Below are 17,320 nucleotides of genomic sequence, written 5' to 3'. Positions count from 1 at the left end.
TTGTTAGTGCACGCAGTGTCAAGTAAATACGAATTGTTGATATCTTGGAAGTTCGTAAGTATATATTATGCCAATAGTCGCGCTTCTAGTAATCATCTGAAATTAATTTAATACCGGCATTCTGTGCCAAAATTGTTGTTGTTGTTATTATTATTTTAACGGTGTCTCCATGAAGTCAAAAGACTCATCGCGGGAGACCCTACATTGACACACTAACCATTATTCACACAATAGCTATCATACTTCTCCTTAAATTTATTCACAGACGAAGCATTCACAACCACCTCTGGCCACGCATTTCACCCATTCACAACCCTCCAAGTAAAAAAATCTAGTCCGAACACTCTTGTTAACCACACTCTTACACAATCTCCAGGGATAACCCCTTCTTCTCTCCCTTCCTGCACTGGTCTTAAAAAAGTCATTGGTATCAATCCTATAAAAACCCTTTTAATAATTTATATGCTTCTATCATATCTCCTCTCCTACGTCTATCAGCTAGTTTTTGGAGCCCACAGATCTTCAATCTATCCTCGTAGGAAACATCCCATAAACCTGCAACACATTATGCCATGGATTATTTAGTAATTGGGAAAATAACATCTCGAAATGCTAAAACTGCACCTTTCCTTTTTTTAAAGATATATTAATGCTATTTACTAATTAAATCAAAGCAAAGGATTAAAAAAAAAAAAAACAGTTCTGTTTAATATTCTATGATATTCTATGAAGTACTACTTACTTAAAGAAAATTTTCTTCTGGAACTACTTACACAAAATTAATCACACACTATTCATGATTATAGCATATTTCCATACTGCAAAGCAAACAAAAACTTTCGTCTTGTCCCTGCACGCTGAGTTTTGATGGGGAAAAAGTTGTTCGTATATGCAATGCAAAATGCTTAACTACAGCGATTTTCATTGCTGTTTCTACTAACGATAGTTTACGTCATATTATGTAACTGCAGCATATGTAGTGCGACCATTTTTGTTTGACACAAAAGAGGGACATTTTACATACGACTTCCCCGTCTCCAAGATATTTTTCATAATTCGATAAAAACATACTATTATAATTTGTAGCTGTACAACAATATTTATTTAATAAGTTAATAATTCGTACAGTGGTTTAACTTAAGACACATTTACGATATGAAATTTATTAAAAACTTAAATACATGTACATTAATGTTTGAAAAAATTAACAGTTCTGATTATTATACTTCAGACGATAGGATCTTTAATAAAATATGGGTAATCCCGAGTATGACTACGAGAGCTGAAAAGCGGGACACGAGTGTAAAAATCGGGACTGTCACGCCAAAATCAGGTAGCTTGGTCACCATAAGCATTGTTCCACTTTTGAGGTTTGAAAATACTGCAAGCCATGTCAAAATAAATAAAGTAGAATATTACTCATTCTAACAAACAAGACTAGTACATGCTTATTACAAAATATCGGATAATATCTAATCAAAAAGAATGCTGTAAACAACTTAATTTTGCACCTATCATGGTTTTAAGTCAAGTGATCTGTTACAGCCGCGTGCCACCACTTTCTTGGTCTTCCTAATTATTCTTTTCGTATATTTTTACATTTACGTTAATTATGGAATGGCACCTCTAAAAAAGCTCAGGCCACATCGTAGAAGACACTCCACAATGATTCACACTATTACCTTGCAAATGCAAAGTGTTTGGTAATCGCACATGTTCTCTGGCCGGTTTGCCTGTTTTGGGGAAGAAAATTACGGCTACTAATAATAATCTTTCTTTCTTTGGATTTTCTTCTCAATAAAACATATTTAAAAGTTTCCCCTAAATTATAAAACCTTAAATTGCTGGATAATTTTTTTTATTTATTTTAACTTTTTACTTTACTACATTTTAACTTTGCTGTATTTGAAAATACAGCGTACTAATGTTTAAAAGAAGAAAAACTGGGCGAAAGAATGCCAGAATTTTTCTATCTTATATATTCCTATTAAATACATAGTGGTACCTTTAAAATTAACACTTCAACTATTAAATGCCTCGGGGCTTGTGGATTTCTGAGAACATCGAAAAATAAAATATTCTATATTAGCAAATCGTGATTTCAAACGATCAAATATTTGAGAGCGTGGATTAAATTTAAGCCTGTAAAAAAAATTTTTTTTTTTAAAAAAGGGAAAGAATGAGAATTTTTCATCTCATATTTTTTCAAGTACAATGCGCATATTTACATACGATATCTAAGTCAAATGTTATCTTAAATAAAAACTAAACTTACCACTTGTAGAAAATTAATTTATTAGCTTACCACTTATTCCCCACCTCCAGAAATTCCCCCTTTTGAATACTTCCATCCCTTACTATTTGCTTGTTTTACGCCAGTATGATTATAACCTATTCTTATTTAAGCAATATCTGGAAATTAATCCCTGTTTATATTATTAACTATTATTAGTTTATTCTTACCTTGGTGGTTCTTCGTCTAACTTTTTATATTTGACGCTACCATATTCTTTGTCATTTGTCTTAGAATTCAGTAGGCGTGATTTTTCACCCATGTTTCTTAAAATTAAAAAGCTTCAGTTAGCAGTTGAACAATTTTGTAGTTGGGCAGTGCGGAACACATGCACTATGTTCTTGTTGCACTCACATGAGTGGCAGGTACGAGATTACAACGCTTCCTAGGTCAAAGATCAGTAACTTCTAGATTATTTGATGATTAAAAAGACATTGTTATCATGGTGTTTAGCTAGTATGACCAACACAGATAAGCTATCCATACCAATAATTGGAGGACTTTAACTTAAGGAATGCCTTTCTACCAATCGAAATCGTGTAGATAAACGAAGTTACTTATGTCTACATCGGTTATTACTGGTGTTTGGATTTTTACTAAAAACGCTTAAGAACGAAGAGAAAGCATTCTTGCCTCACCCAGAGCATAAAACGAGAAACATTATGTAGCATATTGTGTGTGGTAATCTGCTCAACTTCTGTGTATACAAAAGTAAGTAGAAGCGATAAATGTTCGTTTTGTGTTATGTTTGTTCTTTTTATAGTTCTTCGATTTGGAAAGTGTTTTCTTTTTTCTTTCTTTTTTTTCAGATCAATATGTGAAAGAGAAAGTTGTAAAAACCGAGCGATAAATTCGTTTATGATTCAAAATTTATAAATGTATTAAACAATCGCTTACGATGTGATAACATATCAGTGGATTAGAAACTAAAATAAGACATATATAAAATTTTACAAGAAACCCTCTTTCGATTATATCAACTTCGTTCAAGCTAATTTCGCAATGTTTATGTACATTTTATTTATAAATCTTCAAACGAACAAGGTCAATAGTCTACCGCGTCAAAATAGTGGTTGAACGCCACATAAGTGATGGCATGAGAATCTAGGAACGTTTAAAGAAAATATTAAATAAACTCTTCGCCTGGCTACAACCTTCTTAGCGAAGTGACTGTGGACAGTGATGTGCTCAAATTTTTGGCTTGTTTATTTTATGGGGAGGAACTTTTGTATTTATTACTTGTTCAACTATTTTATCAAAATGTTATTCTAATTCTTTAGAGTGCAAATGCAGTCCTTACATTATAATTTCAAAAATGAGCATAAAAATAATTTTAAAAATAAGCATAAAATGCATGCGAGACTTTCAGATACTACTGATAAGCATCCACCAAAATTAGTAAATGTGACATGTCGATAAAAAAAATAAATTAATTAAAATGTTCAGGATTCTTGTACCAAAATTTCCTCTTTGAACTTGAAATTATGAAGTTTAGTAATATAGCATCTGTTTAAGGCTTAGGACTAAAGTAAATTGATTTTTAAAACAATTACAGTTCTAGACACTCTTATTTCATTGAATTTTGCTGGAAATTACTATAACTAAAATATTTCAATATGCCACGCTACTCTGTTATTAACTGCATTTCGCCATGATGTCCAAAGACATTCGCGGGGAGGCACACCATTTTTCACACAATACCTATCATACTGCTCCCTAAAATGATTATTATTATGTGACAACTCCAGGGAGTCCAAAGACTCATCGCGGTAGGGCGCCTACTCTACAACTCTGTCTCCACCACTCATCAATCCACTAACTGCAACTACCATCATCATCTACCGCCCACCACCCATTAGTATTTTCACAGACACTCACAAACATCCATGCCTACGGATGGATTCAAACCCACAGCCTTTTGGCTGGAAAGCGGGTATGCTAACCACTCGGCCAACCATGCCGGATTCACTGACAGAATACAACCACCTGAAGCAAGAAATCTAGATCTCGGATTCCTGTTAATTGAACTTTTACTCAACTTTCAATGGCGACACTACCCAATCTTGTATTGAAAATTGTCAAATTCTACAGAACCATTCAGAAAATTATGCGTTTCAGTAATGCCCTCCCTCTATCGACCATTTTTTCTAACTTTCAATCTACCCTCATATGGAGCATTACAGTCTGCACCATCTTGGTTACCGGCCTCTGAATCCTTCCCATCACTTTTCATCTCCGTGAAACCCATGTGATTAAATCTGAACAAAGTAATCCAGATGTGGACAAATCGACGCCTTATAAATAGGAACGTATTCCCTATACTTGTGAATGCATTTTTCAATGTCCAAGGGATACGCTGTGCTGTTTTGCCCTCTGAAATTCATCTCTGTCCACCATCCCTAAAATCCATCATCAACTTATAACATTGCAATTCCATCAATACAATACATAGCCTGGAATTTTTTCACTCCAAGGTGCATATACTTGTCACGTTACACTGGCAACTGTTATCCTTTCCCTACAATATCAGTTTATAGAAGTCATCCTGCAGAATCTCAATATATCGTTTTTACTTGCCCTCCCTAACTTTGCATGATCAGCAAATACTATAACCAACCTGGTTGGCGAGGGTTAGTATGCTCACTCTTCCAACAGACTGCAGGTTCATAATAAATAGAAAGAGGGCCACTACATTCATTTTGGAAATTATGGACTTTACAACCGTGTAATAAATAACTATTTTTAATTTCCCGACGTTTCGACCTTCATATCAAGGTCATCATCTGGAGTATGTACAAGGACAAGCTAAGTTACATTTTGCACAGTAAGCTAAAGAAACAATGATTTAATTATATGACCCTCATATGAAACATATCATTGTTTCTTTAGCGTACTGTGTGAAATGTAACTCAGCTTGTCCTTGTGTATACTCCAGATGATATGAAGACCTTGATATGAAGATCGAAACGTCGGGAAATTAAAAATAGTTATTTATTACACGGTTGTAAAGTCCATAATTTTCAAAATGAATGCTGATCACCGTGAACACTAAAAGAAAGGGCCACTACTTGTAATGTATACTTATATAGTGGCAAATTATACGGTTTAAGTTATTTAGACATCTTGAGTCAAATAAGAAAAAAAAATTATCAGAAACACAGAAATTAACGTTATTTTAAAATATCTGCCCTTAAATCAATAACATAACTTTAATTACAGTAATTATTGAATTTGCATAAAAATAATTTTACCTGGAAATTTTAAAATGCCCAACTTTTTAAAATTCTTAATTGAGACACGGGGAGGAGGAAGTACGACGTTATTAGATATTGTTCTCTAATAGTAGAGATTATACGCTAAGGTCTGCGTTGGGCAGTCTCTTGGGTTCTAATATTAGCACTGTTATTTAGTATCACACTGAGGAAGTCAAGGATAGGAGGAAAGTGTATTATGCTTGCAAGCTGAGTAGTTTTCTCCAGCATGTCTGTTTTATGGGGGGGGGGATTGAAGCCTTCTTCCTCCTCGAGTCTAGTGAGTTAAACAATATTCTTGGTTAGCATTTGAAGCCAGGACCTTTTCAACAAAAGTGCACGTGCAATTTTTCTGACAGTGTTACAGGAACACATTAAATAAGGGTTCCGATTAGAACTTCATGCTCAAGCAACTGATCAAAATAAAGTTTTTACAGGACCTTGGATCCGGAATCGGGATCTTGAATAAATGGAAACTTCCTGGGCAGAACCCAGAGGGAAGGGGAATCGAACAAGGGAGTGCATAATGAGAAGTGCATCTTCCCCACATATAACATCCAATCAACCAGAGACCGTGGTTGATGTTCATTATCCATTCTACGTAGGAACATTTTCAACAAACAAGTATAAAAGTAGAGATGTAGACTATAATTAATCGCTGAGCCAGAGAAAGCTGAACAGCAAAATACTATAATTATTCCAAAATGTGATCACGTTCTTGGCGATGGAAAGAAAACCTAAATCCAATTAGTCTTCTAAATATAAAATAAAAAGTTGATATTAGGCTATTTGAAAAAAGAAAAAAAAAAAAAATTTCTTCCAATAAAATCATAATTATTTTATCAATAAGCATACTAATAAAATTTTCCAGTATTAAGTTCAAATGTTCATTCAATACAGATGCAACATATAGAAAACGAGAGGATGCGGATGCATGCATGTTTTATTGCAGTGTATATTAAATACAGACTTATTATAATAATTCTCAGGCTTCATTTCTCTTCTTACCCTTTTGTCAAATCTTTTGATTCCCGAGAGAGTTCAATAATGATGTCTTCTAATGGCTCAGAATGTTGCACTGTTTGGAGAGTGACCAGTAAGATAATTATAATAATAATCCGATATATTTACGCCGCACAACTCCTAGATTTGGCTTCAATCATATTTTAGAATAAAGTATGTAGTCTTACGCATAGCAACCAATAAGATGCCTGCTGGAAATATGTCCCCCCCCCTGAAAATAGAACAGGGCTGGATGGTTTATGTCAATGCAATTAACTCTATGCACGAATCAAGTACATTACTGGATGTGAACTGGGTGTATTTTCGGACAGGCTTGCCTGTTTTGGGGAGTGAAACCCGAAGTTTCCTGGAAGAAAAACTCGGGCATTCCGCCACAGTATGAGACGAACCAACTCACCTTCATCTGAAAAGTCTCGTTTCCGATAGGCAAGGTTCCTTCCCTACCTGAAATCTCCTTACGAGACTTTGGCACACGAGTGATTGCAAAATAACCTACGTACTTCAGCTGGAAAACAACCGAAACACAGCAACTAATTACATATCTTGAAGAGATTTGTGTTCGGAGCTCTCATAAGCTTATATTTGGATTTATGCGATTTGAAGCTTAATTCATTTTGTTAGTAAACTGACATTACAACAATGTCCGTTTAAACCCAGAACTCCTTGCAAAATGGTTTGCTTCTCTCTCTGGAATCCTCATAAGTTATAAGCCGGACTCATACATCCTAAACGAAGAAACCGTGATATAAACTGGTTGGATGTCAGTTGCAAATATCAGCTCAAGCTTAAGCCATCTAACCATATAGTTGGGCGGATTGGGGATTCAGAAGAAACTTAATATCATTGTATTTGAATACCTATAGATTATCCTTTAAAAGCAATATGTCTTCCATCCATCCATAGATTCAATGGAGATCAGATGTAGTATGGTCACTGCACTCCTCGGTGATGTGCCACATCAGCCCTCGCCAGATGGTGCTGTTGTATGCTTTTCTGGAGACAAACTCTCTGAGGATCAGTCACTCCATACCCACTATCCACGTCATCGAGGGTCTACCACTTCCTATTTTCCCAGGAACTTTACCTTGTGTTATTGTTTTGAAAATCCTCCTTCCATTCTTTTAATCTGTCCAAAGTATTTCAGCTTTCTTCTGTAGATATTCTTACGGAGTCTTAAAGTTCTACGGTTCCTTTCTAGCACCCATCCATTTCTCCGCCTTTCAGTATATGAGATCCGAAACATCTCAAAAGCAGTTATCCTTTTTCTATCAGACTTCTTTATGTTTCAAGTTTCACATCCATAAGTTGCTACTGAAAAAACAGCTGTATCCAGAATCCCCAGTTTTGTTCCTGTGGAGACAGATCCATCTTTCCAGATTTTAGATAAGTCTCACCATTGTTTCAGCCATTCCAAATCTTCTAAACAGAAATTCTTCACATTAAAGAAGACGGATCTCCAGTACACCAATTTACTGACTTCAGTTATTTCTCAGTTAAGGTACGCTTGATTTTCAGGAGCTTCCTTGTCTATATTTCCTTTGCAAACCATAATATTTGTCTTGCCTAGGTCCTCTGTTCTTGTTGATATTAACTCTGTCAAGGATTCGTCCTAGTTCTTCGGAAGAACTAGGACGAATGTAATGACGAAGAAGAACTTCTTCCTTGTCATTACAATACTTCTTCGATGTCCTATGAGTCTGGACTAAGAATGGATGTCTGGAAGCACATTCACAGAAGTTGGATGTGTATGGGGGAGGGGAGAAGAGGATCGTGTTACCAGTTCTGATAAACAGCCAAAACTGGGCGCCTATGTAAAAGGAAGCGGGATGACAGCTGTGAGAGGATCGACGTCATTATTCCATTCTGCACTAAATTGAGAATATTTAGGTTAACGGTTAAGATCAAAGTGAAGGGTAGAAAACACCAACATTAGGGGGGAGAGAGAGTGTGTGTGTGTAACGTCTTGAACTGTATTTCTGAATACAGTTCAAGATAACGTTCTTGAACTGTATTGAACTCGTATATCTAGTTACTCTGTTTGGCAAGGAGAAAACAAAAGTTTCATATAAATTGCTTGATGGGAAATCTAATCCATATCATCTAACTTTAATAGATGTTGAAAGCAGTATTCTATAATTGGATTGATTTATATAGGGATTGCAGTAATTCAGAGGTAAAGTAACTTGCATCATGAAACGACAGTCCATGCAACAACTCTATGGCACAAATGCTTGAAGATCAGGATTATCGCTTCTGAAGTTATCCACTAGACATTTGGGTATGGAGGAAGAGAAAAAGCTTTTTTTTTAAGCATCGAAATAAAGGTTAGTGGAGATTTTTCAGATCCCTGCTGCTAATTTGGGGATCGGTATTTAAGTAGGTGGACGGAGATACTATAAAATGTTCATTTGTGTAGAAGTTATGTTTGTGCAATAACAACGATGCAGTGTGGTATCATCAGAAACTAGTTGGCTTGGATTTGAGGTCCGAATATAGGAAATCGTGGAATATATAAGGAACAAACGTATCCCAGTGGCGTTCTAACATTAAGTGAAAGTTCTCGGGGGGGGGGGGGGGGGAACAGCCTACCATGCCGATCAGTGTACAAGAGAACAACCAATTTCTATGGCATTTCTTCAAATGCTAACAACTTGGGGTGGCGGCGGAAACTGTACCTGTTAGTTAAGTAGTTTCTAGAGAGAAAAGTAATTTGATCATAAACAGGAGCGAATTCTCCATGCTTGCTATGCAAGCTCATTAATTGAGAAAGAAGTAATATTTATTTGTTAAGAAATGCATGCATTTATAAGCATTCCATTTAGGCTTTTATTTTTGTTGACAGAAGACGTCTTAAAGCTTGCAGGATAATTGAGCTTTGCGTTGTGTATCGAAGGCCGATGCTTGCTCGTCTAGTCAAAGCTAACTTGGCTTGCTCGGTTGTGGGAGCCTCCAGGTCCTCGCTGCAGCACTGTGATTTCATGCGCGCATAGCCATTTCATGTCGTCGCACTCTGTTGCTTAAACACAGGCCATACGTAGTCAACGTAGCTCTAGCCAGCCTTTACAAGTGTGCGTGTTGCTTGGGAAAATTAAGTTACAACCAACTTTTTATGACGATGTTATTGACCAGTTCATAAAGAAGAACCGTACATAAATTTCTAAATATATAGTTTTAAATGGTCAGTAATTCATTCTTCCACTAATCAGACTTCAATCGCACCTCTCACTCCCTGAATGATAACAAGAGCAAGCGTGAATTGCAAGACCAGCATTTATGACCAGCCCCTGATCATAAATATTTATCTCCACCCTTAGGAAATGGTTCATGTTGACTAATTTCCAAGCTAGATGATAAATTCTAGTGAAATAATAGTGAATGTGAAAATGAAACAAATCAGAGAGTAATGACCCATTACACCCCATGACTTATTTTTGGTATCCAAACTAGATAAGATTATACGATTTCACCCCCCCCCCCGCAAAAAAGAAAAAAAAAAAAGGAAGCATCGAATGTAGTATGTTGAGCAGGAAGTTTAAAAATAAAATAAAATCTGTGACGGACTTAAAGTACAAAAGGCAGCAGATATTTTCACAAGTTATATGCTTACGATTAAAAGTCTGCGAACTGTCAATAGATCTGATCTAGCTAACATGATCGCTAAAGCTTTTGAATTGAATGTTCATTATACAGTCACTTACGAGCATACCACAGTAACTGCACGAGTTAATAATGAAATAACTCCATAATTGTACTAAAGGTTTTTAAATAAATTGCACCAGAAACCGACTAAGCCAGAATAGTTCCCAAACAATTCAACTCTAATAGATGTTTATGCAATGTTGTGAAACGCATCTATTGACGTATTTACCTCTTATCCCCATTATTCATTACGCCATATCTTTTATCTTTAAATTATTATATTGCAATTCAGTATGAAAGAGAAATTGCCCGATTTGTTTATCGGTTGGTGCCAATCGGAATATAATCAAGCACTGAGACGTGTGATAAAATTTTTTATGTAATATTTTCAAAAAATTATGCAATATTATAACGCAGTCTACAGTCTGAGTAGAAGAGGCTATTCCCCTCCCCCCGCCGCCCACTGTCTTGAATTGCTCCAATGAAATTTAATAATTCACCAACTAAACCCACCCATGACGGCCTGGTTGCTGAAAGAGTTTGCGTATCTGCTCTCCAACAAATAGGCTATGGCTTCGAATCCCTCCATGAACATGGACATTTATGTAGGTTTTACGTACGAGACGAATTTTATCGCCCGGTGTGAGACCGCCGCCTCGCTTATTGGAGGCCTGAAGTGGCTTGATGTTTGGAGCAGGGTCTTCGGATTCTGTAAAAATAAATGACTCGTCTACGGTACTAATTGCACCATAAGTTAACCTTCCCCAACCACTTCATGAGGCTGCAACGAGCTAGGTGGTGTATAAAGCAGTACTAAGCAGAATTATGCCTGGGTCTCAGATAGCTACTTAGGCGGAAAACTCGTGATGTAACGGGGATACCTCAAGTCGTGAGACTCGTATGGTGCGATTGCTGTCTAATATCCCCACCTCATGGAAGAACTGCTCTTTTCGTTCCATCAAACTTTATTTCCTGCACGTTTCATAACATTCATAGAAATAAAGGCACAGTTTTTGGTTGGATTGGAGTCACCGCACTGCAAATATCCGAGGGGGAAAAAATCGCTTAAAAGTTTTTTATTATTATTTTTTTTAAAAAATGCGTGTAATTCCAGACTCCCAAGCCTATCGCACTGATTATCATTTTTGACCTTGGCTGATTTCAAAAAAAGGTTTCCTGATTAGAAACACTGTTCATAGGGGGATAACTGTTTTGAACTATTTTAATATAACACGTGATTATTTACTATAAATATATGCTCAATGTGAGACTGCTGATTTCAGTTTGAAATATCTTCTGCATAATTCAATGCAACTATTGAAACTGATAAATATAAGAATTAATCCACCACTGTATTGTTTCCAAACAAGAAATTTCAGTTATTCCCTCTTCAAATGCGCATTTATTACTAGATTCAGAATGAGGAAAACGTTTCATATCTAAGCCTTAATTACCAAAATCTTACATACGTCTCGCAATTCAGTAATATGTGCACAGAATGGCACTAAAAGTTTAACAATATCATACATCAAAAGCGGAGTTTTCTTTTATGGTTCTCCAGAAAGGAACCAGCAATCGTTATTTAAATTTAATCCCTCTCTCATCTTTAAGATCTGCGTTCGAATCCCATCTAGGAACGCGAAAGACCTTTACAATGCCATTTCAACTGAACATGAGTCAGCTGGAAGGGTTATCCTCCCTCAAAGCTGAAGAGTGCATGCAATTAACACACATAATAGTCTCAGTTGTTTCGAAATTAATTCCAAACAACGACCGATTCTGCGGAGTTGAGGGATCGAATAAGTTTCTTTCGGGGTATTTAACTTCAGGAGCGGCTCACGCATAGGCACTGCAGCACCCCCAATTTTTCTCGATATATAAATATATTTATTAATTTATTTATATTTGCTTGTAATACTTAATTTTATCAACAATCCTATACAATTCTCTTATTTTGTATAAAAAATAATAATAAAAATCCATCTTGTAGCACTTAGGAGGGCGCTAGTAGCACTGTGTTTACCGCAGTGTCATATTGCTACGCGCGCAAGCATATGCACGTCATCGTGAGATGCAAGCTATTAGCGTAATGCGCGACTGTCCGTTGCGCAGTTCCACTGTTGTTTAGATGCAGTTTGCGCCAGTAGTAGAGTGTTCGTAGTGCTTATCGCGTTTACTCCGTTTCTTTAAATATTTGGACATTACAGTTAAAGACATAACATTTGTTATAGTTTTTACTTTAGAACATTATTGGGGTTATGATAATAGATTTTATTTTTAAGTAATTTTGAATTATACTAAACTGTATAATTTTATCGATAATATACAATAGTTTCATGTTTAAATTTTTTTACACCATAATTTTGATATTTTATCCAAACACGTATACTCTGTACTTAGTTTATACGTCGGTTTCGGTTACCATAGAATTTGACCTAATAAGATCTTTTTTTTCTAAGCAAAAGCAAAACTGGCTATACAACACACACGCACAAGAACGACTACTGATCTCCAAAAGGCCTGGAATAAAATGATTACCGGTTTCGTTCTGCCGTTGGAGAGAGAGGGGGGGGGGTGCAGTAGCTATTATTACTGACTTTTCACCAAAATACTTTTAAATCCATCTAGGCTAGTAACGGTATTACCTCGATTAATTATGTAATATCAAATGCGTTCCAGGCCGAGTTTGAAGTTTTATGTTTGCGAAGAGAAAACCAATTCCACAAAATCGACTAAATGGGGGGAAGAGAATCTAACATATGGGCGACTGCTGTTCAACATCACTGGAGCCGAACCCATACCTGTGATTCATATCCCACGGTTGGCTCAAGTATATTCATGTTAATAGTTGGATTTTTCCTCTGTTTACCTAATTTAAATCACGCACTTGTTTTATAATTATTGAATTAAGAGATGTTTGGCACGTGAAAACGCACACAATTCTTCTTTCACTACGCGTTATTCCCGCTTCCTATGCAGGGTCCGCGTGTTACTTAGATGCGATTACTTGTTAGTACCACTCCCAATCGACCTGTCGCCTAGTCTGCCGCTGGGGAAGAGGATATATTTTTGGCTGTAGAGGCATATGTTCACGGGGCCGATTTGCCTGCTTGTGGGATGAAAAACGCCAGATAAACTGGCGGAAAAAACCCTACTGCCTGCGCCCAAGACCGGCTAACTTGGCTATGTCTGAGGATATCCACAATATCCTAGCATGATGTTATGAACCATTTAGAAGCTTTTAATTTAATTTATTCGTATGGGGAAACCCCAGTTCCTCATCCGTCCCTTAGGACTGGTTGAGCCCTCCTAATGAGGGGTTAAATATGCATTTATAATCCGTGTGTGTTCACGGGCCGGTTTGCCTGTTCTGAGGGATTAAAAAACCCTCTACCACCGTAGAAGACCGGTTAACTCACCTTTAGTCAAAAAAAGACCAGATAAAGGTTCTTCAGAGACGGGAATCGAACCCAAGTCTTTCCGATCAAAGGGCTTCATCTACAGTATGCCAACTGAGCTATGGAAGCTCAGTATTTAGAAGCTGATGAACTATGAAGAGAAGAAATAAATGTGTATTTGGTAGCCAAATACACATTTATTTGCCAAAAAAATCTGGGGGATTTCAACTGGGCCCAATAGCGATGCGAGAATATGGTGTTGCAGATACAGGATTTCACATGAACTTTTAAATGCAAGACGTGTGTTTAACCACTATACCATTATCTACAAAAAAGAATAACTGTTTTAAAAGTATTGAGAAATCCTGTCTTATTTATATTTTGTCAATGAACTGATAAAATTTATTTTATCAAACACTGTCAATGTCATAAGCAATAGTTCTCAGAGCCGTACACAAGAATACAGTTCTTCTTCACCAATCGAACATGGTTATCGTTACAAAAGAACATGTCATATTTTGTTGCTTTCCACTTGAAAATAATCGCGATATCAATGATTTTGAAATAGCTATACTGTTTGCGAATGATTGTGAAAAATCGCTTCCGAAATTTGTTTACACCTATCGATATTTTTCATAAAGGGATAACTCCGAATATTCATCCCCAAAGTTTTCTGAGAGTTCAGTTTAACACAGTGGCGGCTCGTGGCTTGAAATATACAAACTGTAAGTACAGTGTATACGTGTTTGGATAAAATATCAAAATTATGATAAAAATTTTTAAAAAAAATTAAACATGAAAAAATTGTTTATTTTCGATTAAATTATACAGTTTGGTATAATTCAGAATTACTTAATAGAATCCATTCTTCTTGTTTTGTTTCGAGCGAAAAGGTCAATAAATTTTTTCCTTGATGTTTGTGTGACTGTCGAAGAATTTGTAGTTCACTTAAAGTCACTACTGTCACAGAACTTATTTCTTGAGGTTGCATTTCTGAGATCATAATTGTCAATAACCCCAATAATGTTCTAAAATAAAAACTATAACAAATGTTATGTCTTTAATTGTAATGTCCAAGTATTTAAAGAGACGGGATAAACATAATAAGCACTGTACGGACACTCTACTACTGGCGTAAACTGCATATAAACAACAGTGGAACTGCGCGACGGACAGTGCCGCAGTACGCTAATAGCTCGCACTTCACTATGACGTGCATATGCAATATGACACTGTGGTAAACAGTGCTGCTACCGTCCTTCGCCCTCCTAAGTGCTACAAGATGGATTATTATTATTATTTTTTTTTACAAAATAAGAGAATTGTATAGGATTGTTGATGATAAAATTAAATATTACAAGCAAATATAAATAAATTAATAAATATATTTATATATCGAGAAAAATTGGGGATGCTGCAGTTCCGTAGTGCCTATGCACGAGCCGCCCCTGGTTTAATACCTCATGTAGTAGTTTCCTTCTTTCATGAAGTATCTTATTTCAATTGATCATTAAAAATAGGGCAGATACCTACAAACTTCTGAAAGCAACAAGAAATCAAAGCCAAATTAATCAAAATCTTAAGAAGTTCGTTAAGTATAACCTACTCTATAGTTGCTAAAAATTATTACAGAGTGAAAAAAAAAATCCTACATGTAATATTCTACTGTTTTTTAAATGATTTTAAAAGCGAAAAACCTGGTTTTGTACTTAGTGGAGAATTAAGGGCCTCCACGAAAAGCAGTATGTCAAACTACCCCAAGAGAGAAAATATAAATTATTTTTGTTATTGATTCACCCGAGCTTTTGTAAATTTATATTTGGAAAATAGCTGCGTATTATATACAGACATTCGCTGTAGTCATAATTAAGTATAACAACTAATTTATGACTGAACTGTATAAAAAATGTTTATTTCTGAAGCAGCTTGAATAAATTGCTAGATACTCGTAAATTTAAGACGCTATCAAAAAGATATTTGAAGGAAGACACGTTATGCCAGTGGTTTGAATAGACATTCCAAAGGTCAGAGAGAGGAAACAAATGTTACCATTAAGCGTGTGTATGAGATGCCTATCACTACACGGTTCAATAAACATTGCAACAACATCATGCATCTGTAGTGACTTTTAGGCCTAACAGTGCTCCTAAATAACATGGAGAAAGATATGTTTACATTATTTTGACATAAGTATTAGTGATAAATCTTTTATGTCTCTTAATTACATGTTCTTTTGGGCGGTTTGCCTTCCATTGCAGTATGAGGCTGTCTTAAGATCAAGAAGAAAAGGAAGATTGAAAGAGGTTAAAAAAAAAAAAAAAACATTTATGCAAATTTTCTGAAGAACTTAGAAACAAGTTCTTCAGAAAAATAAACCATAAAATTATATATATTTTTCTTTGTTTTATGAATAGAAAAAAAAAAAAAACTGTTGTTAAATTTGTTTTATTTAACAATATCATCAGTGGCGGCCCGTATAATATAAGCACTGTGACACTGCAGCATCCCCAAGGAAAAAATAAAAAATTTAAATTTTGTTTGTTTATAAATAATAATGCTTACAACATTATATAAATGCAATACATGTTAAAGGTTACAGCTTGTGTTTCGACAGTGATTAACTAGTTAATAATTTGAATTGTTCGATTAACGTTTTAGATTACGAAACAAATACACTGCAATGTAATGCAGTGTCGGAATTATCACGTTCGACCAATCGCAGCCAGACTCACCGATATTCGTTTGCGCTTGCACGTTACAAGTCATTCCGACACTGCTCGTTTGAGCAGTGTATCGTATGCTTGCGAGCGTTATTTCTGTGAGATACGAAACTTTTACTATTGGTGCGTGTTCGTGGTGAGGGTGAACTATTTTTTGCAAATCTTATTTTATTTTGTTAAAATAACATATTTATTTATTATAGATACAAGGCTGAATTATGACGAGTGTCACTCTTGAAAATATGAAAAGAATTATATTTTTCAATTATCGTTACACAAAACAAATACACTGGGATCTAACGCAGTCATCCCCCCTCTCTCTCCCCTAGAAATCCGTTGGAAGCTGATCTTTACCATCATCATCGCAGTAATATTAGTGCAATCCCTTTATCACCAAATTGATAAAGGGATCTCATTCCCCATAAAGAAACAATAGAATTACTAACTCAAAAATTTCCGTCTGATATAGTTGAATTGTTCAAGTTTGTTATTGCATCAGGTTACTTCACCTGGAAAGGTCAAATTTACAAGCAAGAGGAAGGAACAGCAATGGGATCTCCTTTATCACCAAACTTAGCAAATTTGTTTCTAGAACACCTTGAGGAAAAAATATTCACTTTTGAACCCAAACCAAAAATTTGGCTAAGATATGTCGATGACGTATTTGCAGTATGGAATCATCCCGAACCTGAATTACAACTGTTTCTAGATAAAATTAACCTTCTTCATCATCGCATCAACTTTACGTTAGAAAAAGAATCTCCACAGGGTATCTCTTTTTTGGATTTACACATCAAAAGAAAAGAAGACGGTTCCATCGCCATTTCCGTCTTTCGCAAGCCTACATTCTCAGGTCGCTACATTCACAATTCTTCCGCTCATCATCCATCTCAGAAATCTGGCATTATTAAATCACTAGTTTCCAGAGCACACAAATTCTGCTCCTCTGAAGAATCTTTAAACCAGGAATTAGAAGTTATCAAAAATACAGCCATC

General features: G+C 35.7%; 1 protein-coding gene across 2 annotated transcripts in view; it reads right to left on the bottom strand.

Annotated features, from left to right (window-relative positions):
* The window catches only part of LOC150095650 (scoloptoxin SSD14-like), a 143,237-nt gene that overhangs the window by 89,684 nt on the left and 36,233 nt on the right, over positions 1-17,320 (bottom strand). The window contains exon 1 of one of the 2 annotated variants that reach the window (XM_090410829.1): positions 2,464-2,631. The exons of the other annotated variant lie outside the window; for it this stretch is intronic. Coding sequence (XP_090266955.1) covers positions 2,464-2,555 — 92 coding nt within the window. The 5' untranslated portion in view covers positions 2,556-2,631. Of the gene's footprint in view, positions 1-2,463; positions 2,632-17,320 lie in introns of those variants that run through there. 2 annotated transcript variants of the gene reach the window in all.

This window comes from Typopeltis vanoorti, chromosome 20, assembly GCF_054136105.1.
Source record: "Typopeltis vanoorti isolate ZY-2024b chromosome 20, IOZ_Tvanoo_1.0, whole genome shotgun sequence".
NCBI classification, from domain to species: Eukaryota; Metazoa; Arthropoda; class Arachnida; order Uropygi; family Thelyphonidae; genus Typopeltis; species Typopeltis vanoorti.
Note: the sequence above shows the minus strand (reverse complement) of the source record. Positions and strands in the feature narration are given on the sequence as shown.